Source organism: Triticum urartu, chromosome 6A, assembly GCF_056163025.1.
Source record: "Triticum urartu cultivar PI428250 chromosome 6A, HENAU_Tu73, whole genome shotgun sequence".
Taxonomy (NCBI): Eukaryota; Viridiplantae; Streptophyta; class Magnoliopsida; order Poales; family Poaceae; genus Triticum; species Triticum urartu.
In genome coordinates, this window is record NC_141878.1 from 66111535 (window position 1) to 66125692 (window position 14158).

The 14158-nt window shown below is 49.7% G+C and overlaps 1 protein-coding gene and 2 pseudogenes across 1 annotated transcript in view; 1 reads left to right on the plus strand and 2 right to left on the minus strand.

Moving 5' to 3' along the window:
* Window positions 1–912: 912 nt before the first annotated feature.
* LOC147963947 (secreted RxLR effector protein 161 pseudogene) lies at window positions 913–1545 on the plus strand (annotated as a pseudogene).
* Window positions 1546–2490: 945 nt separating this feature from the next.
* LOC147963948 (uncharacterized) overlaps window positions 2491–14158 on the minus strand; it is a 62473-nt gene continuing 50805 nt past the window's right edge. Inside the window, exon 3 of the mRNA XM_087529766.1 lies at window positions 2491–2649. Coding sequence (XP_087385892.1) covers window positions 2491–2649 — 159 coding nt within the window. The remainder of the gene's footprint in view (window positions 2650–14158) is intronic.
* LOC147963949 (uncharacterized) lies at window positions 6163–8391 on the minus strand (annotated as a pseudogene).

Here is a 14158-nt window from a genome sequence, read left to right on the forward strand (position 1 = left end):
TGGGTGACTCCGCCCACCGTCGATGACTTGGACGCTGAGGGGGTGCCTGTCCGTTTCAAATCGATGGAGTACGTCATCGACCATGCACCGGAGTGCACTTTGGAATACAGCGGGCTCTGTCTCTCTGCTGCAGAGGAACCCGCGTCTGTCGAAGATGCACTGGATGAACCTGCCTGGCGCGGCGCGATGGAGGAAAAGATGGACTTGATCCGCTCCAACGACACCTGGGATCTTGCCTCCCTGCCCGCCCGCCATCGTGCCATTGGGCTGAAGTGGGTGTTCAAGGTGAAGCATGATCCAGCTGGAAATATTGTGAAGCACAAAGCTCGTCTGGTGGCAAAGGTACACGCACAGCGGCAGGGGGTGGATTTTGACGAAGTGTTCGCTCCCGTAGCTCGTCTGGAAACAGTGAGACTGTTGCTTGCAGTCACGGCGCAACGGCGGCGGTCAGTGCATCACATGGATGTGCGATCTGCCTTTCTGAACGGAGAGCTGCAGGAAGAGGTCTATGTGCATCAGCCAGTAGGTTTCGTCGACAGCTGCAATCCTAGCAAAGTTCTGAAGTTGCGGAAGGCGCTGTATGGGCTCCATCAGGCACCGCGGGCATGGAATACCAAGCTGGACACTACCCTGGTTTCCCTTGGTTTTGAGAAGTGCCAACTAGATCATGCCCTGTACAAGCATGGCAAAGGTGATGATCATCTGCTAGTTGGGGTGTATGTTGACGATCTGATCATCTCCGGATCCTCTGAACATGCTATCAAGCAGTTCAAGCAGCAGATGCAGGACATGTTTCAGATGAGCGATCTTGGTCTCCTCACTTACTATCTAGGATTAGAAGTGAAGTAGGACAAGGATGGAATCAGTGTCTGCCAGTCCAGTTATGCTAAGAAGATTCTGGAAGATGCTGGCATGGATCAGTGCAATACCAGTCATACACCACTGGAAAATCGTCTGAAGTTGACGAAGAACAGAGGGGGAGCAGTGGATGCAACAGAATATCGAACTCTCATTGGGAGCCTGCGGTACTTGGTAAACACACGACCAGATATTGCATATGTTGTGGGGCTTCTAAGCCGATTAATGGAAGCACCGGGAAGGGAACATTGGATTGCAGTCAAACAATTTCTGAGGTACATCAAGGGCACTCTGAATCTTGGGTGTATCAACATAGCAGAGGGGGAAGCTGTCCTCACTAGTTTCAGCGACAGTGACCACGTAGGAGATCTTGATGACAGGAAAAGTACCACGGGTATTGTGTTCTTCCTTGTATCGGATGCTATTACTTGGTCCTCCCAGAAGCAGAAGGTGGTTGCAAAATCATCATGTGAGGCCGAGTACATAGCAACAACAACAGCAGCAAGTCAGGCTGTGTGGTGGAGCAGGTTGCTTGCTGAAATGCTGGGTACAAAAATCCAGAGAGTCAAGCTGCGTGTTGACAAAAAATTTGCGATCGAACTAAGCAAAAATCCGGTGCATCATGAGAGGAGTAAACACATTGATCTCAGGTATCACTATATCAGAGACTGTGTTGAACTAGGGTGAGTGGATGTCGTCCATGTCAGAAGCGGAGACCAAGTTGCAGATGTTCTCACAAAATCCCTTGGAAGGAGCCGGTATGTTGAGCTACGGCACAAGCTAGGGGTGATCCAGTGTGTAGCAGATTAGGGGGTGATTTGTTGGATAATCTGCACACACAAGCACACACTCAATTTTCAGGTTTCAATATTCTGAATAAACACTGACCGTCAGCGTGTGCCTGTACACCTACGGTTCAGAAGCTTCAGTTAGGTGTTTTTCCTTCAGTAGTTTCGAGTTAGTCTGCTAGCTAGTTTTCCTCGCCTTACCAGGTCATGGGATGGCATGATCGTTGCGGTCCGTGCGGGCAAAGTAGTAGCCCGATCTCAGCTAGGCGTCGTGGGATGGCACGACCGGTAAGCCTACTGAAGACGTGGGCTTTTCCCTTGTAATTCGGCAGCCATTTTTTGAGCTAGCCTGATAATAACAGAAGAGGCAGAAAAGCTGCGACAGTTGAGCAGCGCAAAACCATTGTCTTCCACCTCTCTCTCTCACTCTCGATCGTGTTTTGGCCCGTGATCTGCAACAACAAAAATGTCATGCTAAATTTATTTATTTTACTGGCGAAACAACGCTGCTCCGTTTTGCATGAAAATTTTCAAAGATGCTTGCGATAGTAAGACGAACATCTATAAAAAAATTATTATTATTAAACCATTTACTATATTTTTTTCGTTTACTATTCACGTGGGAGCGTGCACTCCTGGGAGCCAAAACATCATTCTCGGTCAGTTTTCTTTTTCAAAAGAGGGGTTCGCCCTGCATCTAAACGATGCATACGATCAATATTATTAATAAGCAAAAGGTCCAACAAAAGTCTCCAAGTCTCAAACAAAGAAATACAAAAAAAGGCTCACAAAGGGCTAAGCAGTAAATATGAAGGCCACAACCGGCTGGCAAAAGATAGGAGCACTACATGCCTACCTTATTACACGACCACCATCCAAACCTGTTGAAAATATCCCGTGCTACCATCTCCCATCGGGTAGACCCAGTAACCAAACGCTCCCTGGCCTCCGTCGGAGTGAGTAGCGACCACATACGTATCAACGCAGTGACTCTGAAGATAACCTACAAAAAATGAATGTTTGTTGTTCTGTTAAAGACCAAATCATTTCTGCTGTTCCAGACTGCCCATAACAAAGCACATACTCCCACATGAATGTGTCTCGCTGTATCGGTATCTATCCCATCAAGCCACGCAACAAATAACGTATTGATAGAATTTGGTGGAGTAATGTTAAAGGTTATGTGAACCGACCGCCACATAATTTTTTGCCAGAGGACAATCAAGAAAGAGGTGTTTGATTGATTCATGTTGGTCGCAGAAGCTACATCTTGTAGATCCTGTCCAATTGTGTTTTGCTAAATTATCCTTTGTTAAAATAACTTGTTTATGCACAAACCACATAAACACTTTGATTTTCAAAGTTACTTTAACTTTCCAAACATATTTCGATCTAGGAACCACACTAGTATTAATAACATCCAAATACATAGATTTAACCGAGAACTCTTCATTCTTTGTTAGTTTCCAGCACACTTGATCGGATTGTTGAGACAACTGAATATCCATCAATCTTCTCACAAGATTGAGCAAGGCCTCCCAACGGTTTCCCACTAGCGTCCTCCGAAATTGAATATTGAGTGGAGTGGATTGTAGTACTGTTGCAACATAAGCGTCTTTACAATGAACAATGCTATACAACGAAGGATATTGGAGTGCGAGGGGCGTCTCCCCCAGCCATGTATCCTCCCAAAACCTCGTAGCAGTACCGTTTCCAACTATGAACCTTGTCCTATTGAAAAAGAGTGGTTTAACTCTCATCAGTCCATTCCAAAAAGGCGAATCAGTCGGTCTCACTGTCACCTGGGCCAGGGTTCTAGAGTGAAGGTATTTGTTTCGCAAGATCTGAGCCCAAGTGGCCTCTGTCTCGACAGAAACTTAAATAGCCACTTGCTAAGGAGACATCTGTTCTTCACTTCCAGATTCTCAATACCTAGACCCCCTTGGTCTTTCGGCCTACATATGATATCCCACTTAGCAAGTCTGTATTTTCGCTTCATTTCTTCACTCTGCCAGAAGAAGCGTGGTCGATAAAAGTCTAGCCTCTTCCGGACTCCAACCGGTACCTCGAAAAAGGAGAGAAGAAACATGGGCATACTCGTGAGGACCGAATTAATAAGAATTAATCGTCCTCCGTATGACATTGACTTGCCTTTCTAGCAACTCAATTTCTTCTCAAAACGATCCTCAATGCACTTTCATTCTCTGTTGGTCAGCTTACGATGGTGAATTGGTATACCTAAATACGTGAAAGGTAAATCCCCCAATTCACACCCCGAACAATTGTTTGTATGCATCTTGTTCATCATTAGCTCTCCCAAAACAGAACAATTCGCTCTTATGGAAATTAATCTTTAACCCGGTCAATTGTTCGAATAAGCATAACACAAGCTTCATGTTTCGCGCTTTTGCCAAATCGTGCTCCATGAAGATGATAGTATCATCGGCATACTGTAGAATGGATACACCTCCGTCAACTAAGTGCGGGACGAGGCGACCTACCTGACCCGCATCCTTAGCCCGTCCTATGACGATTGTCAACATATCGACCACTATGTTGAAAAGGATAGGTGACATCGGATCTCCTTGCCTTAGCCCTTTGTGTGTTTGGAAATAGTGACCTATATCATCATTCACTTTGATCCCAACACTCCCTTTTTGCGTAAAAGAGTCAACCTGGTGTCTCTAGGCCTGATCAAAACCTTTCATATGCAATTCCTATTGAAGGAAGGGCCATTTGACCTTATCGTATGCTTTCTCAAAGTCCACTTTGAAAACAACTCCGTCTAGCTTTTTCGTGTGGATTTCATGGGGCGTGTCATGCAGGACGACAACCCCTTCTAGGATGTTCTTGTCCGACATGAAAGCGGTTTGGGACAACTGCACCACAGAGCGCGCAATTTGCGTAAGCCTATTAGTCCCTACCTTGGTTAAAATTTTGAAACTGACATTAAGAAGACAGATAGGCCTAAACGCTCAACACGAACGACCTCTGTTTTCTTAGGAAGTAGAGTGATCGTTCCAAAATTAAGTTGAAACAACTGAAGCTGTCCAGAGAATAAATCATGGAACATCGGAAGCAAATCCCCTTTGATAATATGCCAACATTTTTTTATAAAACTCTGCCGGAAACCCATCTGGCCCTGGAGCCTTATTGTTTTTCATTTGTGAAATGGCCTCAAACACCTCTTTCTCCGTAAATGGGGATGTCAAAATATCATTCTCGTCTGTCGCAAGTTGAGGCACATCCTCAACCCTGGACTCGTCTAAGGACACAAAGTTATCCTCCGGAGGCCCAAACAGTTGCTTATAGTAATTGTTTATATAAACTTTCAGATTTTCTTGTCCTACAATTGTCCCCTCGTCCTGCTCGAGCTGAAATATCCTCTTCTTACGGTGCTTTCCGTTTGCAATCATATGAAAAAACTGAGTGTTATCATCCCCTTGGACGATTTTGTGAACCTTAGCTCGCAATGCCCACTTCAATTTCTCCTCACGAAGAAGTTCTTTCAGTCTCAACTCCGCCTCCACCTTAGTTTCCAGCTCTCTGGTATCTAAAATAGCGGACTCGGCTTTTAAGTCTAGGGATTGAATAAGAAGAAGGAGCCTTTCCTTCTCAGCCTTATAAATCCCATGCGTATGTTTAGCCCATCCATGAAGAAATCTTCGCATATGCCTAATCTTATTCTGCCATCTTTCAACAGGAGAGCTTCCTCCTGAATTTTTAGCCCATTCTCTAGTTATCAGATCAAGGAACCCTTCTCTCTCAAACCACGATAATTCAAAAGAAAAGGAGTTCTTATTGCCCACATGGGTAGGATCACCAGAGTCAACCAGCAACGGGGTGTGATCTGAAATTACGTGTGAAAATGCCTGGACTATGACGAGAGGGAACTTCTGTTCCCAATCGACGCTAGCGAGGACCCGGTCCAACTTCTGAAAAGTCGGATTAGGTAACAAATTGGCCCAAGTGAATTTCCAACCAGACAACTCTATCTCTCTAAGATCCAAGCTTTCGATTATGGTATTGAACATAAACGACCACCTGCCATCAAAAGTCTCATTATTCTTCTCCTCCTTTCTTCGAATAATGTTAAAATCGCCCCCAACGAGGATTGGGAGCTGTTCGCTACCACAAATGCGAACAAGATCAGCAAAAAAAATCAGGTTTGAGTGTTGGCTGCGCGGCACCATATACCGCCACCAGGGCCCAATTAAACCCATCGGCCTTTGATCTGACCCGAAACTTAACCGCAATATCTCCCATGACCACACTCTGAACTTCCAAGGAGTCACACTTAACCCCGAGTAAGACCCCTCCGGATCTTCCTCTTGGAGGTAGGCAGTGCCAGTCAAAGTCAATACCCCCGATAACGTGCTAAGAAATTAGGGAGTGAAATTGTCCCTTCCAGTTTCGTACAGGGCAATAAAATCCAATTGATATTCAATAGATTCTTCCGCTAGAAACCTTCTTTTAGCCAAGTCTTTAAGACCTCTGCTATTCCAAAAAATTCCTCTCATATTTCATCATGACATTTTTTAGAGGTACGGATCCTAGCACTTCTACGCACAGGCGAAACTGGATAAACCTTCCATTTCCATTTCCGCTTGGGCTTATTCTGTTCCTCCCGCCGGTCCTTAGAACTGGGCTCTAGGGAATTAACCTACGTAGCATCAACATGGCTCGAGGCCCTAGGGGACCCGACTCCCTCATCTTCCTCTGTCTCAGTAAGGGAAGGGGCAAGATCCGCACAAAAACTATCAAGAGCCCTGACACTCAATGCATCTATCTCAGCATCATTCATGGGTTTAACAGCGGCTATGTTACGAATCATCTCCAAAGCGCGCTCCGCTTCGAGATAAAAAATATCATTAACTGATTTAGTGATTTCACTACCATTACTACCCAGTGAAACCCCTAATTGATTTGCATTGTGAACAATCTCATCATTGGAAAAATGCAGAATGGAATTTGAAGTATTGACTGACATACCAGTAGTGACCTCAATGTCATGGAACTTGGCCGCCCGCATAACGCACCTTAGCTGCATGTCATCCACATCCGGCTGCTCCTGGAGACGACTACTCATCCGCCGCCCCTCGGAAACAAGATCCGAAATACCTCCATAAGCAATGACCTCCTCCCGCGTGGCCCTGTTTGGGGTAGGGCCTCCGGCCCGACCCCCAACAGAGCTCGACAGAACAAGAACAACCAGAGAGTCACCAAGAGTCCTCGAAGCCTCCCGCGGCATCGGCCGATGCCCGGATCCCGGGGACGCCACGGGAGCCCCACCAACCATGGGCACCGTCGAAGCATCAGAAACAGACGATGCTGTAAAAGGTCATGAAGAAGCGGTGAAGGGCGACCGGGGCCCCTGGCCGCCAGCCCCAGTCCTCCCTCCCACCAGGGTTGCAGCCGCCGGTGATGGCGCCACCGGAGGCATCAGGGGACGCACAGCCTGAGGGGTACAAAGGGGTGCGCAGGCCTCCTGCCAGCCTGCCCCTCCGAGGTTCGCCGGTCCCCCTCGGGAACCCATGGCCATAGACCCTTCCTTGGGCCCCATCATCGCAGATGAAGAAGTCGAGGAGGAACCTCCTCCCGCCACGCCATCCAAAGTAGGTGCTGTCGTGGTTCTAAGCCCGACAGTAGAATAGGGGGGGTAGGAATGTGGATGCAAGATCCTAGCTATGGAGGAGATGTACACGCGAGTTTTACAAGTTCAGGCTCTTCTCGGAGGAAGTAACAGCCCTACGTCTCGGAGCCCGGAGGCGGTCGACTGGATATATGCGTGTGAATTACAAAGGGTACGAACCCTTGTTTCAGAGGAGGGGGGTGGCTTATATAGAGTGCGCCAGGACCCCAGCCAGCCCATGTTACAAAGGGTTGAATGTACATTAAGGCAGGGCGTTACTGGTAACGCTAGTAATAAAGAGATATAAATGACGTTTAAGGTTGCAGAGTGAATGACCGACCGTTGTCATCCTGAGTGACGTTAGGTCTTCTACACTCCGAGTGGTTTCTTGTTTCTTCGAGTGGTTGTTCGCATAGTCGAGTGTCTTCTATACTGCCGAGTGGAACATAGCTTCACGGTCGAGTGGATGATGATTTTGCTTCGACCGCTTTTGGTTCCTTTAGAGATGTCCTTGGGGAGGGTATCTTGGACAGATCCATGACCCTACCCTAGGTACATAGCTTCATCATTAGCCCCCGAATGGATCAGGGTTTGAGTGAGGAAGGAGTTGGGAACACTTCCGACTCATTCTTTGCGCTATGGGTATAACTTGTTCTGGAACAATGAACTGAGGAGACGACATCAACTTCTTTTTCAGTCGCCTTGGTCCATTCTTAGTTTTTGTCGAGTGAACTTTCATGATAGAATTCTGAATGATAATGTGGAGGATGTTTTCTGTCTGACCAGTTGCTCTGCTCTCTGCGGATTTCGCGGGATTCGAATTTTGGGAAGCGCCCCCGACGGGCGAGGCCGCGGTAATCGGGACGGATTAGGCAGGTCTACTCGATCTCCGCGCCACCTTTTTCGCCATGTACTGCTTGCACGACTGTTGCGGGATTTGTTTAGATCGTCTGGGCCTACCAGTCAGTCACTTGGGGAATGACCTTATAAAAGGCACCGGACCGGGTCTCTGCACCGTGCGCTCCCATTCTCTTTTCTTCTTCCTTCGACTTCTCCGCCACGCTCGCTTCTGCTCTCGTCGCCAAACCCTCGCTCGAACTCGACCGTCGCCATGGGAAAAGAGAAGACGGTGGCACTGGAGCGCGCGAAGAAGGCGACCGCGAAGGCGAAGGGCAAGCGGACCAGCCGGGGCGGATCCTCGTCGAGATCCGACCTGCCGCCGGGCTGGATCCAGGGCGACTGGATCCGCTCGACGATCAGCCAGGGCGACCTCGACGTCCTGGTGGAGGGGGGACTGATCCCCCACAAATCGGTGTGGCTCCCGGGGAACGAGACCGAGCCGCAGCCAAGGGAGGGTGAGTGCGTTCTCCTCGCCACCCACGTCGATCGCGGATTTTCTCTGCCTCCCCATCCTTTCTTTCGGGGCTTTTTGAACTTCTTTGGGGCTCAACTCCACCACTTCACTCCAAACACCATAGTCTATCTGGCTGCTTTTGTGTCAATGTGTGAAAATTTCTTGGGCTATCGACCACACTGGGGCCTCTTCAAACATATCTTCACCTGCCGCTCCCAGTCGGTCAAAAAGGCCAATCCGAGTGATGAGAGGACGCACGTGATCCAGATGTGCGGGGGCCTGGGGATCCAGAGGAGGAACAAGAGCACCTTCCCGGCGATGATCCTTCCCGACTCGGTCCGCGGCTGGCAATCGACTTGGTTTTACTGCAAGGATCAACCGACCCTGGGTCAGTCGACCGGACTTCCTCCCTTTTCCCTAGCTCGAGTGGAGAAGCCCTCCTCCTTGAAGGTGGTTCCCGAAGAGAAGGCGCAGGTAAAGGTGCTGGTCGAGCGGGTCGTCCAACTCGTCCGCGACGGGGTGACTGGGATGGACCTGCTGGAGGTCTTTCTCGGTCGACGCATCCATCCGCTCCAGGCCCGTGATCATCCGTTGTGGATGTACTCTGGACTCGAGGACTCCACTCGGATCCACCCGGAGGACGTCAGTGAGGACATCTTGGAGAAGTGGCTGATGGGAATCACCAGCAACAAAGACAACCCCCGGGGGTCTAGGAGGGTGATTCCATTCGACCACTCGTGCCAGCCTGAGCAGGTATGATTCTGTTTTCCCAAATATCTTTCCGATTCACTATGTGACACCTTGTTGATGGTCAACTGTACTCCTTTTGCTCGTTGTTCTTTCAGGCTCTCATTGACATGTACTCGATGCCCAACGAAGTGCAGGAGCAAGACGTCGAGGAGGGAGCGAGCGGGGGCGAGAGCGGCGAGTGGCACTCGGATGCAGAGGAGGACGAGGAGAGCGACGACTCGAGCGATGACAAAGAAGTCGACTCGCCTCCTCGCAGAGAGAGGAGATCCAAGCACGCACACGACCCAACGAGCACCCCGGACCTGGCGACCGCGCCGACTAGGCAGTCTTCGAAGCGCCCCCGGACGTCTTCTCAAGCGCCGATTGAGAAGGCCCCAAAGCAGCCCAAGGTTGTGCCGCCTCCAGCTCCAAAAGCACCGAAGGCCACCTCCTCCAAACTGCCCAAGGCTTTGCCCAGGATCAAAGTGACCGTCCCTACCATCTCCGGGTAATCATCTGACTTGTTCTTTTCGTCGACTCAAGCAACAGAACGTAACCGACTGAGTACGAACACTTGCAGTGCTGCTACATCGGGAACCTCTTCCCTCCAGTATCAAGACGAGGAGATGGAAGACGCGGTTACCTCCAACCCAGGTAGAAACTCTTATGATCTTGTTCTTGATTACTTGGTCGATTGCATTCCAGTGGTTCACTTGGGGTCGACTGATCTGTCTTGCAGCTCCACCCAACGTCATCGATCTTCCAGATGACGATGAAGATGTGGCTCTTAAGCCCAGGAAGAGCAAAAAGGTAGCATCTGGCAAGATGTCTCAGCAAGGGCCAACAACAACACCACCCGTCCGTCAATCTGAAGACGCGGGCAGGGCCTCTGTAACTTCCGCTGCACCCTTGTCGAGTGAGCACCCTGCATCGTCGACTGCACCAGTGATTCCTTCAGTCGTCCAACTCCACGCCACGGAGCTCCAAGCTGCCACACCTGGGTCGTCTGCTCTCTTTTTCACCAGCTACCCCGTTCCGGACAACCATTCGGAAGCGGCTGCGGAAGCCATCCATCAGGCTGACGTGATGATGGAGCGGATGAAGACGGTGCATGAGAATAGCCAGGCTGCTTATGACGCCAGCGCTGCTCTCCGGGCCAATGTCCAGGTAAGTAGACTTTCAATCGACCTTGCTCTATCAGGATATGCTACCCGAAAAATTTTCTTCTATACAATCTCCTGTTGTTTTGCGTCGAATCAGTGCACCCACTGGGTGTTTTGTGGTCTTTGGTAGTTGCGTTCTTCCACTCGGTCTGGGCGAGTAGGATCTGAACCGGCGGGGGCACGCCAAGTGCACCCAGTGGGTGTAGTCCCCGAGACCGCAGTCGACTGCTGGCAGTCCACTGGGGTATGAGTTCTACCTTCCTTTCTTTTCTTACACTCGACCCAGGCGGACCGGTCGAATGAGATCGGAATCGGTGGGGGCACGCCAAGTGCACCCACTGGGTGTAGTCCCCGAGACCGCAGTCGACTGGGGTCTGAACATTTTTTTTGACTTGACCCGGGCGGACCGGTCGAGTTGGGTCTTAATCAGCAGGGGCACGCCAAGTGCACCCGCTGGGTGTAGCCCCCGAGACCGCAGTCGACTGTGTGCAGTCGGCTGGGGTCTAAGCGAACTTCTTTAAGTTTTATCCACTCGGAAGTGAACAACCTTTGATCTCGTCGATTGACACGTCTTTTGCCTTCTGCAGAAGTCTTGTACTCTCATTTCTAAGTTTGCTAAACTTGAGGAGAAGTAGAGGCAACTCAACCTCGACTTGGAGTTGGCCCAGCAGAATCTAAAGAAAGCTCAAGACGAAGCTGCTGGTATGGAAGGTAATTGCCTGTCGACTGTCTTTTTAAAATATTTCTTCGAGCTCTTTTCTGATCTGATTGCTTCTTTTGCAGAGAAAATGAAGTTGGCTCTGGAGAAGAAGGACCCAGACCTTGCCGCTGCACAGAAGGAAGCCCAAGATAAAACTGCCCTCACAGACCAGAAGCTGGCTTCAGTCGAAGCACTGGAAGGGGAGGTGACCAAGCTGAAGTCCTGTCTCAACGAGTCTAACCGAGAGGTGAGTCGCCTGAAGAAGGACAAAATTACCCTGAACGAAAAGCTGGAGTTTGCGGTCCACAAGAGGAATGACACGGAGGCTTATCTGAGAACTCTCGCCAAGAAGCTTTATCTTATGCTGGAAGGTATTTCTTTTAAACCGACTGCGTTGATTCTTGTGAACGGATCCTGTCCGGTCGACTCACTAATTTTTGGCTGCAAAATTCTGCCAAGACTTTGATGAGGAAACAGGAAAGGTCGAGACGGGTCTGGACCCTATCGCTTCTCCAGTTTGCGATGAAACTGCAATGAATGTGCTCCCACTGGAGTCTCGTGTCGCCAGCGTCACAAGCTACCTCGCGCGACTGAAGGAGGCAGTCTCACGAGTCGACACATTGCTTTGGCCAAGGGTGACACTTCAAAATGACCCGGAATCCCTGATGGCTCGACTCAACGAGATCCCTGACTGAGTGCAGGAATGGAAGAAGTCCTCCGCCTGGTGTGGTGCTGACGTGGCGCTGTCCTTGGTGCGAGTCCACTGCAAGGAAGCTCGTGAAGACAAGCTAGCGGCGATCAAGGTCGCTTACACCAAAAGGCATGACTTCCAGTCCTTCTTGGAGACTTTCATCGCTGCTGCCACTCGGATCGCGGATGGAATCGACCTGGACGAATTCATCGAGCCTGCCAGCCCTCCTCCTGCTGAGTGAACGAACTTATGAGACTTGAATCTGCTCTAAATTTGCCTTGGAATGCCGAGTGGTTGCTATAACCGTTAAACTCCTTCGGGCTTGATGTTCGAATACTTTTGATTCGCTATTTGGAACTTTAGGATTTATCTGAATTTGGTTTATTTCTGAATATGCTTGTGTTTTGCCTTCAAGTGGACTTTGTTCTTCACTCGGAATATTCTTTGAGCTGGAAATGCAGCTCTGAGGTGGCGTCTCCAGTCAACCTGCGCTTCGTTGTCCTTGCGGATAGGGAGGGAGCGCACATTGTATTTGAGGCGTAGTCCCGAAGGGGAAGGTTGCAGTCGACTTGCACCTCATCGTCTTTGCGGATAGGGATGGAGCGCACGTTGTACTTGTGGCGTAGCTCCGAACCTCCGGTGGGAGGGTTGCTCCTCACTCGGTAGGATTTTTCAAACTTAGGCGAGTACTGGACTGCAGCTAAGCCTCCGAGTGGGAGAGCTTAGGCGAGTACTAGACTGCAGCTAAGCCCCCGAGTGGGAGGGTTGCTCTCCACTCGGTAGGATTTTTTAAACTTAGGCGAGTACTGGACTGCAGCTAAGCCCACAAGTGGGAGGGTTGCTCTCCACTTGGTAGGATTTTTTAAACTTAGGCGAGTACTAGACTGCAGCTAAGCCCCCGAGTGGGAGGGTTGCTCTCCACTCGGTAGGATTTTTTAAACTTAGGCGAGTACTGGACTACAGCTAAGCCCCCGAGTGGGAGGGTTGCTCTCCACTCGGTAGGATTTTTAAAACTTAGGCGAGTACTGGACTGCAGCTAAGCCCTCGAGTGGGAGGGTTTCTCTCCACTCGGTAGGATTTTTTAAACTTAGGCGAGTACTGGACTGCAGCTAAGCCCCCGAGTGGGAGGATTGCTCTCCACTCGGTAGGATTTTTTCAAACTTAGGCGAGTACCGGACTGCAGCTAAGTCTCCGAGTGAGAGAACTTAGGCGAGTACTGGACTGCAGCTAGGCCCCCGAGTGGGAGGATTGCTCTCCACTCGGTAGGATTTTTTCAAACTTAGGCGAGTACCGGACTGCAGCTAAGTCTCCGAGTGAGAGAACTTAGGCGAGTACTGGAGTGCAGCTAAGCCCCCGAGTGGGAGGATTGTTGTCCACTTGGTAGGATTTTTTCAAACTTAGGCGAGTACCGGACTGCAGCTAAGTCTCCAAGTGAGAGAACTTAGGCGAGTACTGGATTGCAGCTAAGCCCCCGAGTGGGAGGATTGCACTTCACTCGGTAGGATTTTTTCAAACTTAGGCGAGTACCGGACTGCAGTTAAGTCTCCGAGTGAGAGAACTTAGGCGAGTACTGGACTGCAGCTAAGCTCCCGAGTGGGAGGATTGCTCTCCACTCGGTAGGATTTTTTCAAACTTAGGCGAGTACCGGACTGCAACTAAGTCTCCGAGTGAGAGAACTTAGGTGAGTACTGGACTGCAGCTAAGCCCCCGAGTGGGAGGATTGCTCTCCACTCGGTAGGATTTTTTCAAACTTAGGCGAGTACCGGACTGCAGCTAAGTCTCCGAGTGAGAGAACTTAGGTGAGTACTGGACTGCAGCTAATCCCCGAGTGGGAGGATTGCTCACCACTCGGTAGGATTTTACAAACTTAGGCGAAACAGATTCACGACTAAGATTCCCGAGTGAGAGGCTTACCCATCACTCGGTAGGATTTTCTTTCAAACTTAGGCGAAACGGATTCGCGGCTAAGCCCACCCACTGGGGGATTTCGGAGGTAAATAAAAGCAACAACAATCATGCGAGAAGACTGAAAAGCTCTTGTCTTTGACGAACAAATTACAAAGGTACTTCTTATTACATTTTATTCGAATGAGTGCTTAAGTATAAAAGGGACGGAGCAACTCTGCAGTCCAAGCCCATGGCTCGTCTTTCTGATGCTCAACACTGTAAAGATGGTATGCTCTATTGTGGAAAACTTTGGTGATGATGAAGGGGCCTTCCCAAGCCGGGGCGAGCTTGTGCGG